Source organism: Rhamphochromis sp. 'chilingali', assembly GCF_963969265.1.
Source record: "Rhamphochromis sp. 'chilingali' genome assembly, chromosome: 20".
Lineage (NCBI taxonomy): Eukaryota > Metazoa > Chordata > Actinopteri > Cichliformes > Cichlidae > Rhamphochromis > Rhamphochromis sp. 'chilingali'.
In genome coordinates this window covers 22,605,504-22,630,478 of record NC_137947.1, presented here as the reverse complement: position 1 = coordinate 22,630,478, position 24,975 = coordinate 22,605,504, and the positions used below count along the sequence as shown (strand labels likewise).

Genomic DNA, 24,975 nt, shown 5'->3' with positions numbered 1-24,975 from the left:
TGTTTTTGACAACTTGTCCACCTCAGCTGGCCAGCATCAGGCACTTAGGCCTCTCACACAGTTAAAAAGAAACAAAGATGGCTATATGTGTGTCATCTATACTGTAATCAGTTTTAGCCAATTACTAATGAAAATTAATCCTTTAATTTTCATTTAACTCAAAACATTCATATTAAGTATTAAATCTGCTACTTGCACTTCCTGAAAATTACAAACAAGATTAAAAGATACATATGCCAGACTAAAATCAAACCAAAGTTTTCACACGCAGTTATGTTAAAATTCATTCACTACAATGGGGAAAAGTTCCCAGTCAGTAACAGCTAACTACTGTAATTGCAAAAGAAAAAGCTTCCAAACAAGTGATCAATCAAAAAGTGAAGGCAACAAATCATTATATATGTCACTCTCCTAACAGTAAAGAGGAAATGATAGATGACTTAAGTATAGAAAAACTCCAATATACAGACAAAGAACACCAGCTAACAAGCAGTACGATTTATCTGACTTTAAAATATTTCTTGAGGTTTATAGTTGCACCAACTTGTTCAACTGTTTGCTCTCCGTGTCAAATGGCTCATCTGTTTCTCCACAGAGTATTTCACCAACAAAGACATACGCCCAGTGAAACAAAACGTTGGTGAAGGGAGATAAAATCGCATTTTTGGTTAAATACTTAAGAATATTTGTGAACTTGCCAGTCTAGTCCTGCAAACTACTTAATAAGCAGGCAATGTCCCAGGCCTATTCCAGCTCAAAATATTTTGTGGAAACACTCAAACCACGGAGCAATATCTGAATATGGCAGATGTTCGTCATCTTTTCTTCTCAGTTCTCCCCCTCCACCTCCTCTCATACAGCAGTCTGCTGTTGAACCTCATGTTCCAGCCGCTATGCTGTGAGACATCTGCACCTCACTCACTGTTTCTTTCTTTCCTTTCTGTCTCATCTTTCCTGTCTATGCAAACACACACACACACACACACACACACACACACACACAGACAGAATTCTTTGCTTGATGACAGATGGCAAGTCAACAATTGTACAGCGTCACTCTCTCAAAACACAGACACACACACCACATGTACACACAAACACAGAAACAAACACCACCTCCTTGTCCTCCTGTCCCTTTGTGTCCAATCCCTTGTCAAATGCCTTGATTTGTTTCTTACAGCTGAGAGTATGCATTAGTCTGTGTGTGTGTGTGTGTGTGTGTGTGTGTGTGTGTGTGTGTGTGTGTGTGTGTGTGTGTGTGTGTTTCTTTACCTTGGTATATTAAGCAGTAGTTTAATGAGAGCATGGTGAAGAGCGGGTCCCAGCCAGTGGACCATATGGGGGCCATTTAGCCCCCTCAGAACATTGAGCCAAGCCTTGCTGACATGATTACCACTGCTGTCCACTGCTCTACACTAGTGTCAGATTGGGAATGGGGAATTTTTATCATGGACAGCTAATTAATGACTGGAGATTGGCAACCATAGATGGAGGAGTCTGAGGGAGGATGAAAAAATGTTGTCACTGTTTGGTGTCGTCTTCTTCTGTTTTTAGTCAGGCCAAATAACCAAGATTCTGTGAAACATGTGTATACCAATAAGAAAAATGCATGCAAACAAACATGTACACGTGCAGTAAAAAAAAACAACATGGTCACATTTTATGCATTTTCTCTGGTCTGCATGCACTGTACACCTTTATACCTTTATAAATGCATGTATTTATTCATGTGTGACATTTTCAGCGTGTCTGTGTGGCACAGCAGGCTGAAGCTAGTGGCTCTGTTAATCCCGTCAGGGACAGATTACAGGTGGGAAGTTATAAATAGACTGACTGACCCTTTAACCATGATCACTGTAACATCAACATGCAGCTCAACTATTAAGTCACCAACCCAATAGCCATCAGTCAGATTCAGAAATGCTGAATAAAAATTTTAAAAAGGGGCTCCAATAACCACAAAAACCTCTTTCCTGGCTTCTGTAACAGACGATGCTCTGTGGAGCTCATGCTCGGACTTAAAAATGAGGCAACAAAGAGCTCTGTGCTACAAATTGAAGAGAAATGCATCAAGGATGCTGTCCAGTTGCTTTGAGCAAACAGATGTACACCACTGTCGACCATTTTGGTTCTGCTAAAAACACCTTTGTTGTGTTATACACCTGATTTATTCTTGCTGCACCCAAATCAACTGCAACATCCATTTTTCCCCAAACAGGGGATAAAGCATTTCTTAATTCATCCTTATCTTATTTGAAACTTCAGCATGTGAAAAAAAAATCATACAAGAATAAAATCATCACAGAGAAAAAACTGGGCACCAAAAACAGTTTCTAGGGAAATTTTCAGCATGGACATACTAAATAATACACACACTGTTACTGGAGCAGTAATCATTTTGTCAGCTGTGGTAAGCAACAGCCTGGCTAGTGTCGTCCTGTTGTCAGTGTGAAAAGCAGTTCTAAGACATACGATCAGACTGTGCTGTTCTATTATTTAAAAAGGCACAAACAGACAGTATATCTGATTATCTGTAGTACTCGATACTGGAGAGAAAAACTAGTTTGAAATGGAGCTGTACAAGGTCTCATTACAGGGTTTTATTAAATACAGTAGACTATTATTTTTCAGAAGTTTTAATATCATATCAAGCTATGGATTAAAATTTTGTCAAAACTGGAAAAAAAAAAAAAAATGGCCACATAAAAAGCCAAAACAGTCTCACTCTGGGGTAATACTTCTGTCAGCTACTGTAACACTTACATTAGCTGCTAGCGACTAGGAACTAATCTGTTGGCCCAAATCAGCCAAACCAACCCCCACTGTAACCTGCCTTCTCTAATCAACCCAAAGCCTGCTCCCACCAGCTCTCAATAACCTCAAGATGTTAAACCACACACTACCCTATTAGTCTAATCTGTGTTAGCACATTTAAACATAGATTCTGGTTTCCACTTAAACTCAAATTGCTTTGTCAAGTGAGGACAGTGCAGCTGCTGTCAACAGATCTTATTAAACTAAAGACACATCTCCAGGCTCCCTTTGGAACAAGGGAAAATACTTGTGGAGGAACCTGAGGCGTGTAGGAAATCTAGGATACATAAAGGTTTTTTCCCTTAAAAAAAACATTGTCTGGGCTAAATTTGAAAAACGAAGCAAGCATTGGCAACAATATTCAACAATAGCCTTACTGGTGCAAGTGGCATAAACCACGTTGTTAAAGAAATCCATCATATAACATCTGTTAGTTGTTGGATTTGTGTTGCGTGACCATGAAAATGTCTAACAAGCTTGAGTCACATTCTTATATATACACAGTAGCACCTTTATATAAATGAATTATTAATTTATATATGTATTAAATTCTAACATTGATAACAAACTGTATAATTTGTTTAATTATTAGCAGCAGATGACAGACAATATGTTTAGCTGAGGGTGCTTCTGATCACACTTATTACTAATCAAGTGAAAGGAGTGATAATGTATAGCATGTAAGCAGGGTGCATTAAGCAAAATTTGGATTCTGACAATGATTTTCAGAGTAGTGATAAATAATAACTAACAATAACCTTGTGAAGTGTACATGTGTGAATATATGTGCATCCACCCACAGTGTGATCAAATGTTTGAGGTCAGCATATTGATGATCCTGAGCTGCAAACTAATCCCATTATTCAACCTCTCCTCCTTTACTCCCCGCTCACTTCCTCTGTCCAAGCTGTTCATCTGCAGTGATCAGCACTCCATTCATTGATTCACTCATTCATTTATCCAAGACTGCCTAACTCTACATTAATTCATTCACACACCCATCCATTACTCCAGGAGTGTCCTTGTGCATGGCTTTTATAGGGATGCTTCAGCCGATCTTACTGAGCTGACAGTTATATTGCTTCAGGCCATTGAGCTCACAACTCGCAAAATTTATCCGTGGTTATGCTGAGGCAGTGTAACGCTAACACAGACATAATCCAAAAACCAAAAAACATATATTCCAGCTAAACACAAAGTTATCTGTGTATGTTATCCATCTACATTTTGTGTCCACACGTGCTAGCTGCAGGTCTTTTTAGTTCACAAGTTGGCTTCCTCTGTTCCATATTGGCTCTACCTGTCACAAACTGTCTCTCTGCTGTTCGTCTGTAGGCTCTGCAGACTAGTCTGTCTGCACTGTGCTGTCAGTCTGTCTGACTGCCTGGCTGTCTGCCATTCTCTGCAGTGTAGAGTGAGTCATTCTCAGGACAATGGAGACAGTTTGTAAAGCCACACTGGAGCGTACACTTCCTCCGGATGTGCAAGAGGATGCCATTCATAACAAAGCCTTCACTGTCTGTGTGTCTACTATTGGCCTGTAGAATAAGTTGAGGATGAATAATGGTACATGGAAATGAGAGAGAAGAGAAGAGAAGAGAAGAGAAGAGAAGAGAAGAGAAGAGAAGAGAAGAGAAGAGAGAAAGGCGACACAGCAGACAGTAGCAGAGGCAGCAGCGGCTGGTGATTGATATCAGAGATCTGGCACTGCCACCTGATCCAGCCAGCCTCCCTCCAGCATCACTGAACTCACTGAACTCACTGAGCCAAGATGGCTGCCTCACTGCACTGCACCCAATGAACCCCACAGCAGCCCAATGTATACAGTATAGCACGTACAGTTCCCAGAGGGATTAATTTTAAGAGACTGTACAAGAGGAAAGAGTGCAGAAAGGACAGGTGTGCTGTTCCTTATTGCAGCTCAGTGTCTCATAAGAGAGTGGTGAGATGCAGACAGGTTGCGTGAAAAGCCTAATGTGAAACTGCACAAGGACGAGTATGTACAACATCCCCTTGATTCTATCAACAAAGAATTATTGATCCTGACCACTTCATAGCACGTCTGTAACAAGACACACTCCACTTTGACATAGTTTAGAGATCAGTAGCTTTGAGGAAAGCCACTTCACTGGGGACAGATAAATGGATTTTCATAAAGAGACACATTGAATATCTAATGCAGCTACTTCCTGGGTTCCGTATTATGTCATTTCCAAACAAACGATGGAAAGATACAGGCAACGTGAGCAGCATGAGCAGAGCTAAAGATACAAATGAAGTTATGAAGAACAAACATTTTTGTGAATGTGTAGGATGCTGCAATGTAATTCAATTCCTTTTATAATATAATATCATAACCAATACACAATCGAGACCATATGTCCGAGCCTGTAGCCTCGTTTGACCTCTTGATTTTTCCCTCCATTATGCAGTCAAAGAAATCAATAATTTCCACTACAAAATTATTGAACTCAGAGAGGAAGAACAAAGAGAAGTGTTCCTTCCTGTGGTGATGATTCATATATTATTAAGATGACTGCATTCGAGAAAACATGGATGTGTATTTGTAGTATAATTTCTAGTTTCTTACAGCTTATGGGAATAGAAGTGATATGCAAAGAGGTATTTGAACTGAACTAGCCTGATGCCCTTTTTATATTTTTAATTCCTAGCAGAAATACAAGATTTATACTTTTAAATGAAGCTGAGTGAAATTTAAAGAAGGAAACATATTGTTTGCAAAAATTGCAGCATATATTTGCAGTATATTGTGTTTCCCTTCTGACTTCAACAGTAAGTTTTCATAGCATTTTCTTTAAACATTTTTTTCTAAATGCATCTATATTCTTTAAGTTTCATGTAAAAATAAATCTAAGTTGTTTGAAAAAAAAAAACCTGTATCGCTCCTCTATCTCTTGGGAGATAAATAATGATCAAACAAGTCTGCAAGAAGCCTAACTCTACTTTGATATAGTTTTGAGATTATTAGCTTTACGGAAGAGCACTTCACATGGGACAAAGTGTCAAAGAAAAGACAATGCTTTTCACCCTGTCCTCCCTCCTCCAGTGTTTCTCCTCCCTCCTAGCCATCTGTTGTGCTGACTGCTGTGTGGGTTGATGCTGATGGAGGTAACATTATCCACAACTACTGTGTGACCTCTGTGGCCTCATATAGGTTGTCAGAAAGTAAAGTCCCAGCTTTGGCAGAAAAGAAGACAGGTATACTTCAAGATTTAGATATTAAAGCTAAACTAAAACAGCTCTGTTAGGCATTTAAATATTGATTGTTACCCACAGATAATCAACACAATACAGTGTCCTTCCAAGGTTACACTTGCACCTATTTTCAGAAATTAATAATTTATTTAAATATTTTTAAAATTTATAGTTGTTTTAATTCCATAATGATTTTGGTTTACTTCTCCATCTGTTCCTTTTATGACGCATTGTGTGGCAGCTTACGGGATTAATCCACTGTTTTTTTTTACTTCCATTGATAAAGACATAATGCAGCCAAATGCACTCCCCACTCTGATTCAATGAAAGGAGGAAGGAAATCATCATTGTGGTAGTGAGCGAGTAAGCATTCAAAGGCTCGGTCATCTAAGGACATGGTGCACTCTGTTTTTGTAGAGGTAAAGCTCTTGATGCTTATCTCTGGGTTGCAAGATTACAAAGATAATTCATCTTAACTTTGCGTAACTTTATGCTTTTATTACATTTACATTTCATTACGCTTTATTTTATGCGATCTCTTGTGCATTTCTTTCATGTCTTATGGATCTTTTACTCAGTGTTTATGAAACACTTTGTATTTCAAATTGGTCTCATTGTTTGAAGTAGAAAGGCAATACGGAAAGTAAGGATGCATCCTGAAGCTCTGATATAGTTACAGTACAGGTTAAAAAGGTTGACTGAGGTTGGTGCAGTTGGGCATACATATACAGATATAAGCTACAGAAATAAGTGTATACAGACACCAACTTGTCAAATAAACTCACAGGTACACATAGTCCCTTTGAAGTCCATGAGCAAGAAGTCATGACCATCACTGATATTTTGAAGGGTAAATGCTTTCTCCTAATCAATCATTTCTAATTTATAAGCAGAGGAAAGAGTAGCATAAAACAATAAATAAAAATCAGACATTTCTTATCATAGTTGTCTTTTAGCTAATCTGGTTAAATTAAAAGAAGACAAAACTGTCCGTTTTATTTATCCAATGGACATACATATCTACAACTTTAGAACAGTTATATCATCAGCAAACGTACAAACAACAGTCTTTATAAAGCTCTTTTATATCTGAACCAAGCCTGAGCTATCAGCAATCAGACCAAATAAAACAACAACCAAAATATTCAACCAACCTGCTTATTATTAAAAGAAAATTTCTGTACGCAAGCAGAGTTTTTCCAACTAATTAACATCAAGTTGTTTTTGATAGCAAGATTTTACCATATTGGAACTACATACTTAACAGCTGCTGTAGACCTGAACTGAGAGAATAAAATTAAACTAAAATGATCAATTACAAGATTACCAAAAATACAACCTGAATTATGGAATACACAAACAAGACTGAATTAGTAACAGGAAGACAAACACATCAGTACTCATCTAAGCAGAAACTATACACAAACCCAGCAGTTATTTAGGTATTGCTCTCATACTGACTAGAACAAAAACAGGAAAACTGTTTTTACAATTTTTTTAACTAGAGGTTTTCAAAGGCACTTAAGAGCCTCATTCCTTTATACAGAGAGATTCTAAAACTCCAGAGGTTCAGTGTTTTAGTCTCTGTGTCTATTGTCACTGTCACTCAGTTCAAAACAAAAAGACGTTAGAAGAGTTAGAAAGTACAGGCTCTTCCAGACAGTGAGAGCACAACTGAATGCAATCATATTAGCACAAAGTTTTGTGTATGTGGAAGTTTAACTTTCTGCATTGGCCTATCTTGCCATTTTATTTCAGCATAAAGCTGTTTAATGACTAAGACTGCAGTGTCTGCTGTATCACGACCTGGACAGTGAGTCAGCACCCTGACCTTGCTTCACTCCACACACAAACACAGAGAAAGATTTAGCATATGATGCAGACAAACATTCATATTCCTGACACAAACAAACACCCCTTCTTTCCTCCCTAACCTCTATCTCTCTCTCCCTCTCACTGCAAGCACTAGTATTGCTGCGTCGTGACTGGGGGCGATGTGTTCCTCTTAATATGCACAGACGACTGTCTGAGAATCATACTGGCATGTTGGCGTATATTGACAACGATTTGCCCCTCTTTTTTACTACCGTAATACAGATTGTTTTTGAGTGTCTGACACAGTGAGAGAGCGATAATCCAGTCCATGTAGTAGGAGCAGCATATACTCCTGCTGTGCTGTAGGCTGAGCCTACAATACCCAGAAACCTGCTGTCTGTTATGTACCCATGTCACTTCCTGTTCAAGAGTTTCTGTTACACATTCCTAAAACAGCATCACAGTCAAGAGGATGCTGCTCATTGGCCTAAAAGACTGGAAATCCCCTTGTTCTACCCCTGAAGCACTCCTTCTAAAAGACATTCACATACACTTAGTCGTATCCCTCAGGCAGACACACGACCCCATGAAATTGTGGTTTAGGAGAAAAACAAAAAAAAAAAGTCCTGAAGTGTCTACCAGTCAGTGATGCATTCATCACAGAGCTACTCTATAGCACTTTCTTGGCCAATTCTGCCCAGTCTGGCCTTGCTACAAATGCCTTCTTTTGTGTTGTGACTACCACTGAGTGAGCATAAGCTGTGAATGTTTGAGGACAGGGAAGTACTATTTTTTGCCACATGTTCTTCAGCTATTGCAAAATTTTCCCATTTCTCATTCATTTTGCTATAAACAGGATGTGCTGTCAGTGAACCCCCCCACCACACACACACACCCTGACTCCACCCCAACTATCCCCTCAACCCCACATCATATGACTCCCAATGACACCACGCTATGAACTTAAAACTTCTGTTTTCAATAACACCGCAGAGAGACAGAACTAACTGGATTTCAGACAAGCAGAGACACTGGCATAAAAAACAACAACAAAAAAAACAAAACAGAAAAAGAACACTACACACTAGCCCAGTAGATGTTGTTAAGTGCACACATATATACACTTGTGCATACAAATTTAAGCACATACCCATGCACAGTCCTTTCAGTCACAACTTGAGAGGGGCATATAGTGGCTTAGCAAACACAGCCAGGCAAGCTTATAATATACAAAGACACACACACTCATGTACAGTCTCATACTACATAATCAGACATCCATGTTATCACTCATACACAGACACACACACAATCGCAACACTCACATCCTCCCACCAGCACATGTGGAAAGGCACAGCCAGGCCCTCAGTCTAGAAAAGAGGCAGAGGAAAAGAAGAAGAGAGGAGGCAGAAGCACAGGGGAGGGGTGTAGAAGAAGAAGAGAGGTACTGGATGTACTTACCCCGTTTCTGGAGCCATCCCTCTCTAACGATGGTGACATCGCTCATGGTTCCTTCACGCCGAGTCTGATGCCGCTGCACGCCTGCTCCACTGAGAGAGAGAGAGGGAGGAGGGGAGGAGAGGAGAGGAGGAGAGAAAGAGAGGGAGAGGAGGAGGAGAGGAGAGGAGGGGGGGCCGGCTCTCCCAGCCTCCGCGTCACTCTCCCTCCCTTCCTTTCCCGTTCACCCTCTCGTTCGCGCAGCCTCTCTCTTAGACACACACACACAAACACGCGGTGTGTATGTATATTGTACGTGTGTGTCGACTTGCTTCCTGTTGTGGCTTATCTCCTCAGCTCCCTCCCTACTTCTTCTCCTTCTTCTTCTTCTCCCCCTCCTCCTCCACCTCCTCCTCTCTCGTTCCCTCTCCAGACCTTCCTCCTCACCAGCAGTGACTCAGCCTGTAAGGAAGTGAAAGGAGAGAAAAATAATAATACAGAAAAAAGTAGAGATGGGTTTATTTTTCTTCCTCTCTTGCTGGTCCCCTCTTCCTCTCATAAGTCCTTTTCTGACAAGACAAACAACTAGTTATTGGGAGGGCTGCTTCCTCTCCTTCTCTCTCCACCCAATCATACACCCAGTTCCTCTTTTTATCCACGCAACACTCTCTCTGATAAACAAGATGAATTATTACAGAACTGTCAATGAAGCCAAAAAAAAAAAAACCTGACACTGACTGCCAAACCAAAATCCCAGAGCTAAAGAACTCATTCATTCACAGATATGTCTGTCCTGGTTAGCAGGTTGTGCACCATACATAAGCCAATCTAGCGCTCTGCCTTCAATGTATTTCTGTATATCAAATAATTTTTTTCAATGTGTGTGTGTGTGGGTATGTGTGGGCTGATTTGAACGTATGTGGGAGGTGAGAGAGCTTCTCAGGACTGTGGAGTAGGGCTTGGTTATAAATAGCAACAACGGCAGTTAGGGATGCTCTCACGCTCCCTTTCTCTCTGCAAATCTCTGCACCTCTCTGTCGTCTCACTCCTGCTCTCCCTCCCCTCTCTTTGTCTCTCTGCATAGCTGCTGCGTTCACCTCAGATGCACCCTACTACACTGTATTACAAAACCCCGCAACGACACTACGCTGCTCAGCTTGAATGAAGATCAGCACCACGGGAGCTAGGCTAGTAGTCAATGCTATCTAGCTGGAAATCAGTATTCAGATCAGCTACTGTCTGCAATGCTGCAGACACTTGTGGGGTCTGCAGCGTCAGAGCGAATGCTGGAATAGACCCACAGATGCGCACACACCCTAGTAGGTGACACAGGGATTTTTCTTTTCTTTCTTTTTTTTTAATACATTTTGAAGCAGCAGAGTCGTGACTAGTCAGCGAGCAAATGAACAAATGCAGACTAGTTCATCACATTTAGGTTTGTTGGTAATCAAAGCTCAGAGATTCATTTAATCAACAGGAGGATATCTACTTTCACATTTCAAACATGTCATATGTCTCAAATGTCAAAATGATAACTTTTTGTTCAACACTTTGGATTTAAGAAATTATAGCACCTGTTTTATGCCGTTATTTTGTTTAATTATTGAAAACAATCAATAATGTACATTTTTGCACCTTTGATAATACCTGAAAATGACCTTGGATTTGAGGATGTTTAATATTTTACCATCCAAATACAATGTAATTAGGTATGTGAGCAACTAATCAATCAACTAATCAACTATACAATTAAACTGGAGTTTCTAGTCAGCATATTCACATTTTATACAGGTACATCACCAGCCAACTGTTGGTTTTAAGATTTTAGGCAGCCACCTACGATGGCTACTGTCCTGCCCTGAAGTTGTAAATATCACATCATGGTTCTGCACTACTTTGATCTAAATCAGTAAGAGGCTGTGCCAGAGCAAAATGGCAAAGACCACTCAACCGTGTTCTGCAAAGGTGCACGGATGCTAACCTGTAAGAAAGTAGGGTGCTTACGCTAACACAGTAAACATCGGCCACTTTAGTGTCGAATTGCCACATATTTCAGCAAACTTAGAAATAAGATTTGATTATCTGATTATAAAGAAATACATTTTTGTTTTCAAACAACTTAAATGCACATAAAGTGTGTGTGCTCTCTTATTTTTAGACTAGTTAAATAGTCAATTTTTTACCCCAGCACATCTAACCTATTAATTTTGTTGGCAAATATATTAACCCTATGGGAACATCTCTTGCTGTAGTTTTAATGTTTGGAATTTATTCATCATACTTTTTTCTAGTTCTTAAATGTCTATTTCTGAAATGTCTAAAAATTAAAATCAATCAAATTCACACCATAAGATAAGGTGCTTGTGTTACAGAAGACAAAAATCAAACATTTAATTTACAATATTACTTATTCAGATGGTTCCTTTTGTGTCCTTTTGTTCAACAGAAAGAGACCTCGTTCTTGAAATCCAGTTGATATTTGTGAAACTGAGGCATAAAGACTATCATAATGGCACTACTTTAGAAGAGAAAAATAAATGACTTTCAGCCCTAGTAATTACATCCAAGGGGATAACATTCTTTTTATAGACACTATACAATTTTGGATTAAGCTTGTTATTCAATAAAGCTTTGGTTAGCTTCAACCTTAATCTGTGAAGCATAGCCTGGACTGAGTTGAGTTGAGGAGAGTTGAAGTGAGGAGAGGAGAGGAATGTCCAGACAGTGGCAACCCCTTGTCACTAGGGTGGCTGTTGCTATGGTGACATGTACTGCAATGATGAACCAACCATGCCAGGGGAAGCACCTGCCAGACAACATTTATTTCATGCCCTTTCATTTCAGAGGCAACAACAAAGACAAAAAAAATACAAATAAGGAAAAGAAACTTTAAGAAAAGAGAAAAAGACTCAGTGGAGGCAGACACATAGCGAGTGGCAGCATTCAACGAATATGTGTTACATAACAGCAAAACCCTGTTTTTATTATTTACTTTGTTTTGCAGAAGTGATGTTCTCACTATAATTTTGAGATAGTGTATCCAAGAGCATCAGTTGCCACACCTATAGAAAACAATGTGCGTTCAAAATAATAAACAAACTTACTACTTAGTAAAAAAATTTAATATATAAATTTAAAATATTTTTTCAGTATATGAGCAATCTCAATATGAAGGGAATATTATAGTTTGCAAGCACAAGACACTACATTGGCATGTATACTCCACAATGCAATGTAGTGATATTGATGGACGAGTAAACTGGGATTTAAAGCAAATATACAATTTTTCCATTTTTAATTTGTCTATCCATAATTTAAGTAGTGTTACCATGGAAATGCATTTCTGAAAGAGTGACTTAACTAAGACAAGCTTAGAAGTGCATCCAAAAGGATAAAAACAACTGAGATTCACTCTTAAGTTTGTTGAACCATGATATTGAGTACATAGAGCACAGTATGGGATTTTGAACTCAATGTAACTAGAAGAACTATACTTACAAGGTGTTGTAACTATACAACACCTCTCAGCACATATTTGGGCAATTGATATAAAGCATTATCTGAATTAAGTTTATTGTCAGTTCATTTACGGGGACATATAAATTGCATCTCTATAATCACCAGTAAGTTCCACCCCAGAATAAAGCTTTAAATTGCTTTTTGTCCCCAGAATTATACTTCTTCCAGGGACATTGAGGGTTGCTTGAGAGCTCTGTGTTTCTCTTTTAACAGTCTTTGCTACAACTGAGAACTACAGAATACTTGATGAATTCCCCCATAATTTACTCTGAAATTGTGATGAAAGTGGAATAATTTCAACACTTTATAAGCTCCATCTGCTTTAACTTTGAACTGGAACACTTTCAGCTTGACGAAGACTAATACAAGCAATGCCAGTTCTTACACAAGTTAAGCTATCTACACTGCTCAAATCCCCACTCATGTCTCTTAATATTGCAAAGGTAAGAAACAGACCCAAATCCAAATCCACAGGTCTGCCTTAAACAATTTAATCTTTGTTGTATTTTATTTAAAAAAAACAAAAAAACAGATCACATTTCAGACACCAGCATTTTCCAACCACTGTTCAAGGAAAGAAAGCTAAATATCTTTCTTGTAACATACTAACAAGCATACCTGCAAACAGGTTTTTTCCCCAGGTTCTCTAATATTTCAAGACTCTCCTGGCAAACTTCTGTATTTGGCATGACCCGCAAACTTTCTACTAAAAAAAAATCAGCAAGTTTTGTGTTCCTCTTATGTTGCCCAAGTTGCCAGACTGTCTATGAAACACAGTCTTCATACACACAACCACACACTACATAGAACTTCAACCATCTGGCAGCAAAACCTGGCAACACACATCCCAATTCATGGGTCTGTGCAGCTAGTCTCTGCACAGGCAAATTCGTTCATTGCTGAATTACTAGCTGGCATCCGAGCTGTTGTTTCACCACTTATCTCTTCTGATTGTGAAAATACTGTAAAGACTAAGACCAAAATAAATAATTGTGAGTTGAGGTATACATACTACTCTTCAAGTGTGTGTAATAAGGACTGGTTTACTTCAGTATAGTTGGAAAGAAAGTTCACCGATCCATAACTCATAACAAAAACATAAAAACATAAAAATTCATATAAGCTAGCCAAACAGCACTGGTCTCTCTGTTCAGCTGACTGGAAGATGATATCAAATGAGACTGTGTAAGTCAAGCATGTTGAACTGATTCCCAGTCTCTTACCCACAGTAAGGAATATAGTTTATTAATTTAACTCTGGTGTTAATCTGTACTCAATATCAACAGATACCTAAGGTATTAAGACAGAAAAAGTTATATCACTAATTGATATAAATTTAAACAGTAATAAGGAAGAATGTCTGCAAGTAGATTTTTTTGCACTACTACGATAGAAACTGAAGCCTAAGTGGAAGAGAGTCTACTGTACTCTAAGCAAAGCACCAGTACACGATATACAAATATATAAGACTAAAATATGCACCATTACTGGTGTAGCTCTACAGAACAAGTCATCTACAAAAGGAGATATACACTGACGTCGCAAGCTATCACTATTCTTTAGCTAATTCTATATGTAATCAGCTCTAAAAGGTAGAACATTCCCATCAAACTCAGGTCAGGACAGTACACCTCACCTCAATTCACCTTTCATCACCCTTCCTCACCCACAACACTGGCCTCATGAAAACTCTGGCTGACATCCACAGCAGCAAATCCACAATCTAAATTCCTAAATGAAAGCCAGCCTTTGGCAGGACCTCAAGTGTTACACTCTGTTAACACAGAAAGTGCTTTAGGTGTTGTTGTCCCCCCCCCCTTAGATGGTCTGTTTAATCCGGATCTGATATGAGAAATTCGCTTCTATTTTAATCAATGAAGCTGCCTTCACAGGCTACTTAGGGTTGAAGTCTATTTTCTTCTCTTCATAAGCATTTAATGATGCGAGGGTACATTCGATGGCGAACACTGCCAATACACAGGTAAGCACACTACACTGATGCTTCTGTATGAAGTGCTGCTTTCATTAGAAGAGACGGAAAATAAAATTAAAAATAAAATGATTAGTCAATTGTTGTACAAGTGCTTAATCTTTTGCATCAAGCAAACATGCTGAGGATGGTTATCAGAGTTTCTGAAATGTAAGTTCTTCCTTTGTATGAAAAGCCTGAGATGTGGAATGTAATGTAACTGTTATTTATTTGTTATTATTAAATGAAAGTGAATTTAACTAGAAAGTGAACACATGAGATTAAATGTTTGTGTCTAGATCTGTGCTTTATTTTCTATACAAATCCTATCAAGCTGAGTGTTCACAGTGCTAAAAGTCCTAGACCCAAAACTGGCCTTGGTACACAAGTGTTTTTTGATTTTTGTTGCGTTCTTTGTTCAAAACAGTTCAGGTTTAGGAACTTGTCAAGGTCACTTCTCTCTTCTTTCACTAACCAACTGAAGTCAGAAGGAATGGGACTTAAAATATCAGCTCTGCAAATAACAGCAAAGGAGAAAAACTTGAGAAGCCTTGTGTAGCCTAGCAACAAAAGGTGCTGGACAGATGCATTTGATGCACTAAAACTTTCTCTATATATGTACTTATGACTCTCTCGTTTACTCCTCACTTCAGCAACTGGTGAGAAAACTTAAAACTGAAACTAGGTTTCTACTTTAGAATCAACAATAAGACTTGTTCAGTTCAATTTAACTCAATTTTATTTTTATAGCACCAAATAATAAAAACAGTCACCTTGAGGCACTTTAAATTGTACGGTAAAAACCCTACAATAATACAAAGAAAACAATCAAACGACCCCCTGTGAGCAAGCAGTTGGCAACACTGGGAAAGAAAAATGCCCTTTTAACAGGAAGAAACCTCCAGCAGAAGCCGGCTCAGGGAGGGGCAGCCATCTGCTACAACTGGTTATGGGTGATGAGAGGAAGACAGGACAAAAGACATGCAGAGATAATACTAACGAATGATTAAATGCAGAGTGGTATAAAAAGACATAGTGAGTGATGTTAGTGCATCCTGGGAAGGCCCCAGCAGCCTTGGCCTATTTTATCGTAACTAAAGGTGGATTCAGTGTCACCCAGTCCAGCCCCCGCTCTATGCTTTGTTATAATGGAAAGGTTTGAGGGTGGGTGGGCGTTGCAATGTGCAAGACTTGTTGCTTGAAATTTTATGTCATTACTGGATTATGGTATTGGTATGTTATTTATATGCATGCATAACCTCAATGTTCACATATGCTGGATTCTGCCTATTATAGAAATGTATAGACTTAATTTTTCCATTAATGAAATATTATTATTATTTTTTACTATTATTGATACATCCCTCGTTTGAACCTCTGGTCAGATGGTGTCTTTCTGTACTGAGATCGCATGTTCGTCCTCCCAAAGTCTAAAGATATGTTTGTTAGGTTAATTGCTGGATCCAAATTGGCTGGAGGTGGGGATGTAAGTTAGATAAAGTGCTTAAGTAGATAGAACAAAGTGCTTGTAGTGTAAAGCACTTCAACTGGTCATTGAAGTGCTTTACACTACAAACACTTTGTTCTATCTACACTACAAGCAAGAGCAGAAAAGTGCTCTATAAATTAATTTTTCCTTTTCATTAGAATTCATGTACTAACCATTTTTCAGACTTTATGTAAAGAAACTATTAAATCAAACAATTAAAAAAATATATACTACAGTTAAAAAGTGGGTCAATATTTAATGTTGAGTGTTGCAATACACATACTAAACAGAGGCTATTATGTTCAAAACCAAAGTAATGAATATGCCGCGGTGGTTACCTTATCGCCACTCAGTATCTCTGTGCATTTGATCAGATATGCGTTTTGTTTTGCTCTAAGTTTCTTGAGAGTTTGCATTAAAAAAAAAACCATTGCAGGGGAGCCTTTAAGGTTGTAAACTGACATTTTGGTGAAAAGGAAAAGTATATTCCCTATTTACATTAAGGAGAAGTATATGGAAAGAAACAAACCAAAGGATTACATTAAATTGAACAATTATAATCAGTTTGGGCCTAATTAATTGACCTAAGTTGTTTAAATTAAGCATTTGTATTAGACATGCGCCAACTGACCGGCCAGGCACCAAATCGGTCAATTGCCAGTCTTCTCAGCTCAAAACCAGTGATCGGATGGTCAGCCTCCCATATGACCTATTGCAAGCTCAGAGCCAGCAGAATCAGTATGAGCAAAGAATCAAAGCACTTTTGAAGAAAATTATAAAAATGAGTAATAAAAGAGAAAAGGGTGAAGTTACAAACATTAGGTAAATAATACAAGTGCCTACCCTTTGTCATGTTACATAAATCTGGGGCACCTACTTTTCTTTCATAGGGTAAGTTAAAGGTGGTTAAAAGCAACTCATTTTCAGTTTATTATCTGTACATCTTTCCAGTAGCAAAGCATTTTTTTTATTTTTTTTATTTTTTGAGAGAGAGAGAAGATTCTGTAGCCTTATTGCAGTTTGGGGATTTTTGTAATGATCTCTTTGACATGAAGATAATATTTTGTTCTGATACAATTCTTAAAAAGAAAATAAGAATCAATAAAAATTGGTAAGCAGGTTTCCTCTAATTTCTATTCTGCTTGGGCTCCTAAATCGATTATAATCCAAATATCAGGCTCCAAAAGTAAAAATTTGCAACACATATTGTTTACTAATTCAACCAGCACTATTCCCATTATTATCAACTGGATTATCTACGAGTGTGGCACACCCTCTTAATTACTTGCCGTAACTTGTGTAGGCAAATCGAGCCAGGCCTAGTCTGCCGTTTCTCTGCATACCGCGTACATGCAAATCATCCCGATATACTGCTGCCTCAAACTGCAGTGATGTATCCAGCAGGTAGGATGAATATGATTGATTAAGACACACAGGTACCACCACTGCAATACCTGCGTCACGGTGATTTGAAACAACTGACGCATATCACACGCAGGCAGAAAACTGCACGCACGATAAACGTTTAAAAACACTACTTTTTATCCCCCGCCTCAGTTTTCCCTTGTGAGCGGTCAAACACACCTCGCTAATGTTATCACGAGGCATTATATTACTAGCTTTAGCGTTGCTCGTGCCGTGTTTACTGTCACAACAGTGTGGCTAGCTAACAGTATTACCTGTAGCCGCAGGTGCGGTAGAGGTGGTGGTGTGTGGTATCCCCCTTGCACCTGCTGTTGACAGGACGGCTCGGGTTATTAATTATTTTTTTCCACGCTTCTTAAGTGAGGAACACTAAGCTATCCTGGGACTGCAAGCTAAGTAAGCTAAGAAACCGTCGTCGGTTCACGTTACGAGCCGATGCAGAAATAATCGTTTGCAGACACATCAAACGGATTTCCGCGGAGCTTTCGTTTACCGCAGCCAACGGTTGTTTTGACTCTGGTGAGGAAAACCGGTGACGTCACTCAGGGAAACGGCAACCCCATTTCTATTATGTCCCCATCCCCCCACCCACATTCTCACACACACGCACGCGCGCGCACTCCCTACCGTCTCGTCTCGTTCTCCCGTTTTCGATTTTAACGGTTTCAGTTCTGTGTCTTGTTTTCCTTCCCTGTGGAGCTCTCTCATCATCTCATCCCAACACCCCGTGCGTCTGTGCCGGCTAATAAGCCAAGTATCGCGAGAATTAAGTGCTTAGGTGGTTTATCTGCGAGATAACTGAATCACAAACCCAAACATATCATCAGAAATAAGATGTGAGACAGACTTTATCGATCCCAGAAGTTTGGTGATTGTTGTGTCACAGTAGTCAAGACATTACACAGCCTATGACAATAGCTTAAATAAAGAAGAACAGTATGACAAGGGCAGAAAAATTGGAGCACAATTTTTAAAATAGAGCAATACCATGATGTTGTCTAAGTAGTCTTTATTTTTATTTAATTTTTTCCCTTTTTTAAAATTCAAGTTAGTATTATTTGGTTTTCTCGGCTGGAAATAACACGAGTTCTTATTCTCTGAAATTTTTAAATTTCATTTTAGTTTTTATTTCTTTTAGTGTTTTTGTTAGTCTCTTAGGTAACACCTTATAATAAGCCTATCATTAAGGGCTCAAGTCCCCTGTAATAAAACTTCATTTCCACTTTTTTATTTGAAATTACAATGTAATTATATTTACCTGCAAATACTTTAAGGTAAGTACACTAGAATAAGGGAGCACCAAGTCAGGTTTTTATGGGAAACAAAGAATTAATTACATTGTAAGTAATTTTAAGTATAGGGCAAGTGAATTTCAGTACAGCATAAGTCATCTTCAGTACACCATAGGTAAGTTTAAGTACAGCGTAATTTTATTGTGTTTTTTTAAACAACATTTCCCCATCTTAAATCTTACATACTGTACTGTACTTCTCGCGCAGGCCATATAATGAAGTGCTTTAATCTCGCTTTCTTACGTGCTTATTTAATATTCATTATGTTAATGTGCATGATGGATGTTCTATTATACAACTGTGCTTTTATCATAATAATCTGTGATAATGTGATATTTAAATGTGATCATGACTATTCTTTTTGTAACTTATACAAAAACAAATACCATTAAAATTTAAAATATCAAACTTCACAATCACCTCACAATAACTGTTCAACTATAACTTTAAGAATAAAATGTTCTAAATCCCTACTGCATGCCTACTAAAAGGGGAAATGAAAGAACAGGCAATTTGCACATCTACATAATAAATATTTAATAAAGATCTAAAACAAATAAAGATGAGAAAAGATTAAGTCACTTCATAATACGACCTGCACCCCCAAACATACTTATATTAAGTATACATTAAGTATATTAATAATAAACCAGATTTTTTTGTTTTTCCTCAATATGTAACATGATATTACACACAACTTTACTTATGCTATACTTAAAATTCACAGTATTAATTCTTTATTTCCTGTAAAAATCTGATTTCTTACCAAATTCTTCTAAGTATTTGAATGCAAATATAATTACATTATAATTTAAAATAAAATACATTGAAATTCCTTTTAATTACAGGGGAATTACGCCCTTAGTTATGGGCTATATTACAAGTTGTTATCGTTCGTCATTAATGTCCTTACAGTATTGAGCAGACACAGATTTTGGTAAATCATTAATTTTTTGAAAACTGTTGACTCACACACTTGCAGTCATCCAAAATCTCAGTAAACATCTCAAAAAACATGTCCAATAATTAATTTTATTGGGCTTAGCAAAGGTGCAGCCACTCATCATCCGTTCATCAGAGCTGTACTTACTTGAATAACCATAGGGGTGTCAAACATAAGGTGCACCAAAGGATCAAATTTGGCCTACTGGGTCACTTTGCAAAGTGTGAAATCATTTACTTTTTTTTTTTACGTTAGTTTTGAAGCAAAGACTGTTAAACTAAGGTGAGGTTTTTACTTTTTAAGTAAAAGTAGATTTGATTTTATTGATTAGCATTCAAATATCTCAGTGAACAAAGATCTACCACAAAGCAAGAAAGCATGAGACAAGGCTAATCAAAAGGTATTGGCTGAAGTATTTGCTTATTACGCCAACCTTTTTAACAAAAGAACTTTTTGCATGCAGCTCCTGTACACAGGGCTCGAAGCAAATAATAAAACAAAGCAAAAACAAAACAAACAAACAAACAAGGAAAAAAAAAACTTTCCACCTTAGATAAGTAACTACATCAAAGAAAAAGAATCAAGAGGGGTTTTTTTTGGGGGGGGGGGGGGTTTGTTTTTTTTGCTCTTTTCATTCTTAATTTATATATTTTTCTAATACTCTATTTTTAAACATATTTTTAAACAAGGAAAATGAACTACACCTTTTTAAATCACTGTCATAACTATTCCACAGGTTAACTCCTCTAATAGAAACACATCTCTGCTTTATATTTTTTCTTATCTTGTTTTTTTTTAAAGAAATCTGTTCCCCTTAAGTCATATTGACTCTCTCTGACTTTGGACAGCTTCTGAGTACTGGGGCAAAGCAAGTTATTTTGTGCTTTATACATTATCTGTGCCATTTTATATTCAACTAAATCATAAAAATTTCAGGGTATTCAGATTAATAAACAAAATGTTAGTTGCTTCTATATAGTTTGATTGATTTATAATTCTTATAGCTCTTTTTTGTAACTTGAAAATAGGAAGAGTGCCTTGTTATATATGCATTACCCCATATCTCCAGACAGTATGTCATATATGGAAGCAGCAGAGAACAATACAGTGTGTAGAGTAGAAGTCGTGTGATAACTTTAAGTGATTATTCTTAAATAAAAGTGCATTACCACATGTATTATTATTTTATATTACATCTGCAAGCGCTTTGTGACTAGCAGCCTGCTGCTGCCTGTTTGAAAGGCATAAAATTAAATTTTTCCACCAACAAGAGATTTTGAAAGAACTATTAGCTGAAAACCTGGCATATTTTGACATGGTGTGTAGTGTCTCCTTAAAAAACTAAGCGAACTAAACAAGTGGAAGACACAAAAAGAAGTGGCGGGCCTGAAAAACAACCTACAGCAGATGAAGAGTATGTGAAAGTCATGTCCTTAAGAGAAATAAAATCCAGCAAGAACCTGAGAGATACATCTGGCCCTCCAGCTAATCCAAGAACTAATTCTTAAGGAAGGGGAACAGGGAGAAAATGCTGAGGTATTCCAAATTACACAGTGATTGGATGAAAATCAGTGGAAACAGGTCTCTCTGTTTTGTATCCCTTGTCCCTTGCGAAACTGGACACATCTCACAAGAAACTTGTGGCTCAAAAGGCCTGATCTGTGAATGGATCCTTGGCGAAACCCAAAGATGATTACCAAACAGAAAGGAAACTGAAATAACAGTTACAAATTTCAACAGGTATTGCAACAGAAAAAGGGAATTCACTAATGTACAAATGTTATCAGTTAGACCAGAAAAACAACATCTAACCTCCATTTAGGTGCATAAGAAGGTATGAATTAAAGTTAAAAAACAAACAAACAAAAAAAAAACACCCAACATTATATTTATTCATCACAAGACTGATACAAACCAGTTTATTTATCTTTTACTGAAGTATATCACAGTTTCATATTGACTCTCACATATTAACCCACACAAAACTAACCATCCATCCATCTTCATCCGCTTTATCCGAGGCTGGGTCGCGGGGGCAGCAGCCTAAGCTAACCCTTCAGCCCAAATGTCACCCTAATGTTACAATTTGATGTCTTATTACAAAAAAAAAACCCCATTAGATGTTATTACCACTGACTGAAAATGTACTTTTGTCAGTTGTATTTATACTTATGATCATTAACGCCATGTACCAAAAATACCTTCCTGGCTGTTCTTTATTTTTCAATTAATTTCAGTTACATCCAAAAAATATGACTCATATTAATAATAATGCCCCGTTCTGTAACTGCTGTCTGTGTGAATAAGCAACCAATTACTAACAATACTGCCAAAATGTTAGCTTCACCAAATGTCCACAAATGATCCATCCACTTTCTTTACCTTATCCAGTTCAGGGTCACATTTGGACTGGAGTCTATCCCAGCTGTTACAGGGTGACCCATTCTAAAATCAGTGGAGCTAAGTGTTACTGATATGGAAACCATTACTGATTTATTATTTACAGTTATGATCTTACTGTATTTGGAGAAGAGATTTTCCTACACCTGCATGTGTTCTCTCCTCCCACTCCTCCCACACTTCAAGGACATGCATGTCTGGTTTATTTGTGGGTAAGTAAAACATTGTTTATATAGCACCTTTCCAGACAAAGATAACAGTGTTTCACAAAAAAATTCCAGAGTATTAAAAAATGAGAAAAAAGGGAGTTAACCAAAAGCAAGTCTGAAAAGATAAGTTTTTAGTTGCTTCTTGAAAGAGACCACTGAGTTTTCAGACTGGTGTGGTGCACAACAAATACGCCATGATCACAAGATCCTCAGGCACCCGTTGGGGACATTTGCCGATGTCCATGAAGAGGTCTAAAAGTCAGAACACAGAAACCCAGAATTTGCTTAGAAAAATGAACAATGAATCACATCAATGCTGTGATCAATGTGACCCTAAATAGGTCGTAAGTGTGAATATATGCGTGACTAGTTGTTTATCTCTATTAGACCTGCAATAAACTTGCAACATGGCCCCCAAGGTGGATGGATGGATAAATGATATTCCTACTGTTGCTTGAAGAAAGCCTACAACATCTTTAAATCTTGAAAAGTTAGAAAACCCTTGATCTGTTGTTATAAAAAGAGAGATACCAGTTTAAGACATTGGGCTGTTGTATGCAAACAGATAAATCTTGGAAACCACTTACTCCTACAAGGCAATCTGGATTTCAGTTAAACTTTTTTTCATCTTTAAGATCAGTCTTGGAATAAACAAACAAAAGCCAGGAGAATTCACTGGGTGGTTGTGTTACATTGAAATGTTGTATCATTAGAAATGTTTTAATAGATTTTTCTTTGTTTTTTTATTACTATTTCTATTTCAAAGACACAGTGTCTGAACAATGACCAACCTGTGAGGTCAACAATCCATGCATCCTCTTCACACTGCCATTTTCCGAATGCTGTTTACAGCCCGGAAGGATCAGACAGCTGCACAGCATATGACTGAAATCTCTACACAACAGCTGATCAGTCTAGTGTAAACCAGAATGTTCAGTGCACATATAAGGCTCAGATTGTTTATGCAACACATTTTTTGAATTCCTGTGCAGTTTGTTTCAAGCCAACAGGGTCAGCTGTCCTATTATGGTTCTTTAATTTTGTTACAGCCAATATTGAATTAGGGCATCCTAGCGTCAGTTTGGTTATTCAAGAGTTGATACAGACAAATGATTCTTATGCTTTTGATAACATCTCAGAAAGACATGTCCTTATATTAAAGCTAGAATTTTCATTTGTTGGCTTTTTGGCCTCCATTATCATCATCTGTGTGGAGCATGGAGCTTCAGCAGCAGAGGGTTTAGGTATGGGACCATGGCTGGGCACAGAGTGCAGACACAGGTGGACCTAGCGTGTCACATAATATATGTGTTTACTGTTCTGGCCTCCCTTAACACACATACACGTATTGCCATCAGCTGGCCTTTTGCTCACAGCCCTGTGTGCACGAGGGGGAGTATGGGTAGCAACCAGCAGCAAAAGGAAGGTGTGTATGTGTGTGTGTTTGTTGTGTGTGTGTGTGTGTGGTGTGGAGGTTGAATAACTGAGGTGGGGGTAAAGAGACAGCTTGAAAAGGAAAAAGGCAACACAGGGGAGCCCTTCTGTTACTGTTGCTGTGGCCAGACGTGCCCCTGTGACACACACACACACACACACACACACACACACACACACACACACACACACACACACACACACACACACACACACACACACAAACCTACAGATAACTTAGAGTCAGTAAGCAACTTCGAAAATATTAGCCCTCTAATAATACAACAACATAAAGAAGTAAAAGAAGTAAAAGAAACAAACAAAAGAAACACTACATATATTTGAAATAAGCAGAACAAACTCAAAGTAAATATTCATATATATATATATATATATATATATATATATATATATATATATATATATATATATATATATATATATATATATATATATAGAGAGAGAGAGAGAGAGAGAGAGAGAGAGAGAGAGAGAGTCTGAAAGAAGCAGTACTTTTTTAGTTTTTAGCACAACATATAAAAAAGAAGAGATCAGCAAATTCTTTGCCATTTGCTTTGAGGTGGATGAATGTCTACCATAAATTTTTTACTAAAAAAAAAACTACCTCGGAAGGCTACATGCACATGTCCACAAATTTTAAAAAAGATAGAGAGACAGAGAGAAAGTAGAGGTGAAATAAACTTCATTCCACCATCCTTTAATCTTTGTTTGTTTGTCGTTGTCCATCTTGCTTTTGTGTGTATTTGTGTTTCACTGAGGTTTTTGCGCTCTCAAGAAAAGATACTAGCTAACTAAAAGGTTGGGTAATCTTTCAACGACAGCTGGTGAAATTCACACACTAAATAAAAAAGAAAATAAAAAATAATGATGATGTAACAGAAGAATGCAAGGTGACAGATGTCTCAACCTGTAGCTGGTGTTACATATAATTGCATATCAGTTTGCTTCCTGTTTCCTGCTTCCTGTTTTCTACAGGAACAAAATACCTGTCA

General features: G+C 37.8%; 1 protein-coding gene across 2 annotated transcripts in view; it reads right to left on the bottom strand.

Annotated features, from left to right (window-relative positions):
- akt3a (v-akt murine thymoma viral oncogene homolog 3a) overlaps window positions 1-18,420 on the bottom strand; it is a 55,522-nt gene extending 37,102 nt beyond the window's left edge. The window contains exons 1-2 of one of the 2 annotated variants that reach the window (XM_080869610.1): window positions 18,312-18,420; window positions 9,307-9,744 (exon numbers count right to left, since the gene is read on the bottom strand). In XM_080869610.1, coding sequence (XP_080725736.1) covers window positions 9,307-9,352 — 46 coding nt within the window. In that variant the 5' untranslated portion in view covers window positions 9,353-9,744; window positions 18,312-18,420. Of the gene's footprint in view, window positions 1-9,306; window positions 9,745-17,938; window positions 18,194-18,311 lie in introns of those variants that run through there. The other variant, XM_080869609.1, reaches the window with a different exon arrangement.
- Window positions 18,421-24,975: the final 6,555 nt, after the last annotated feature.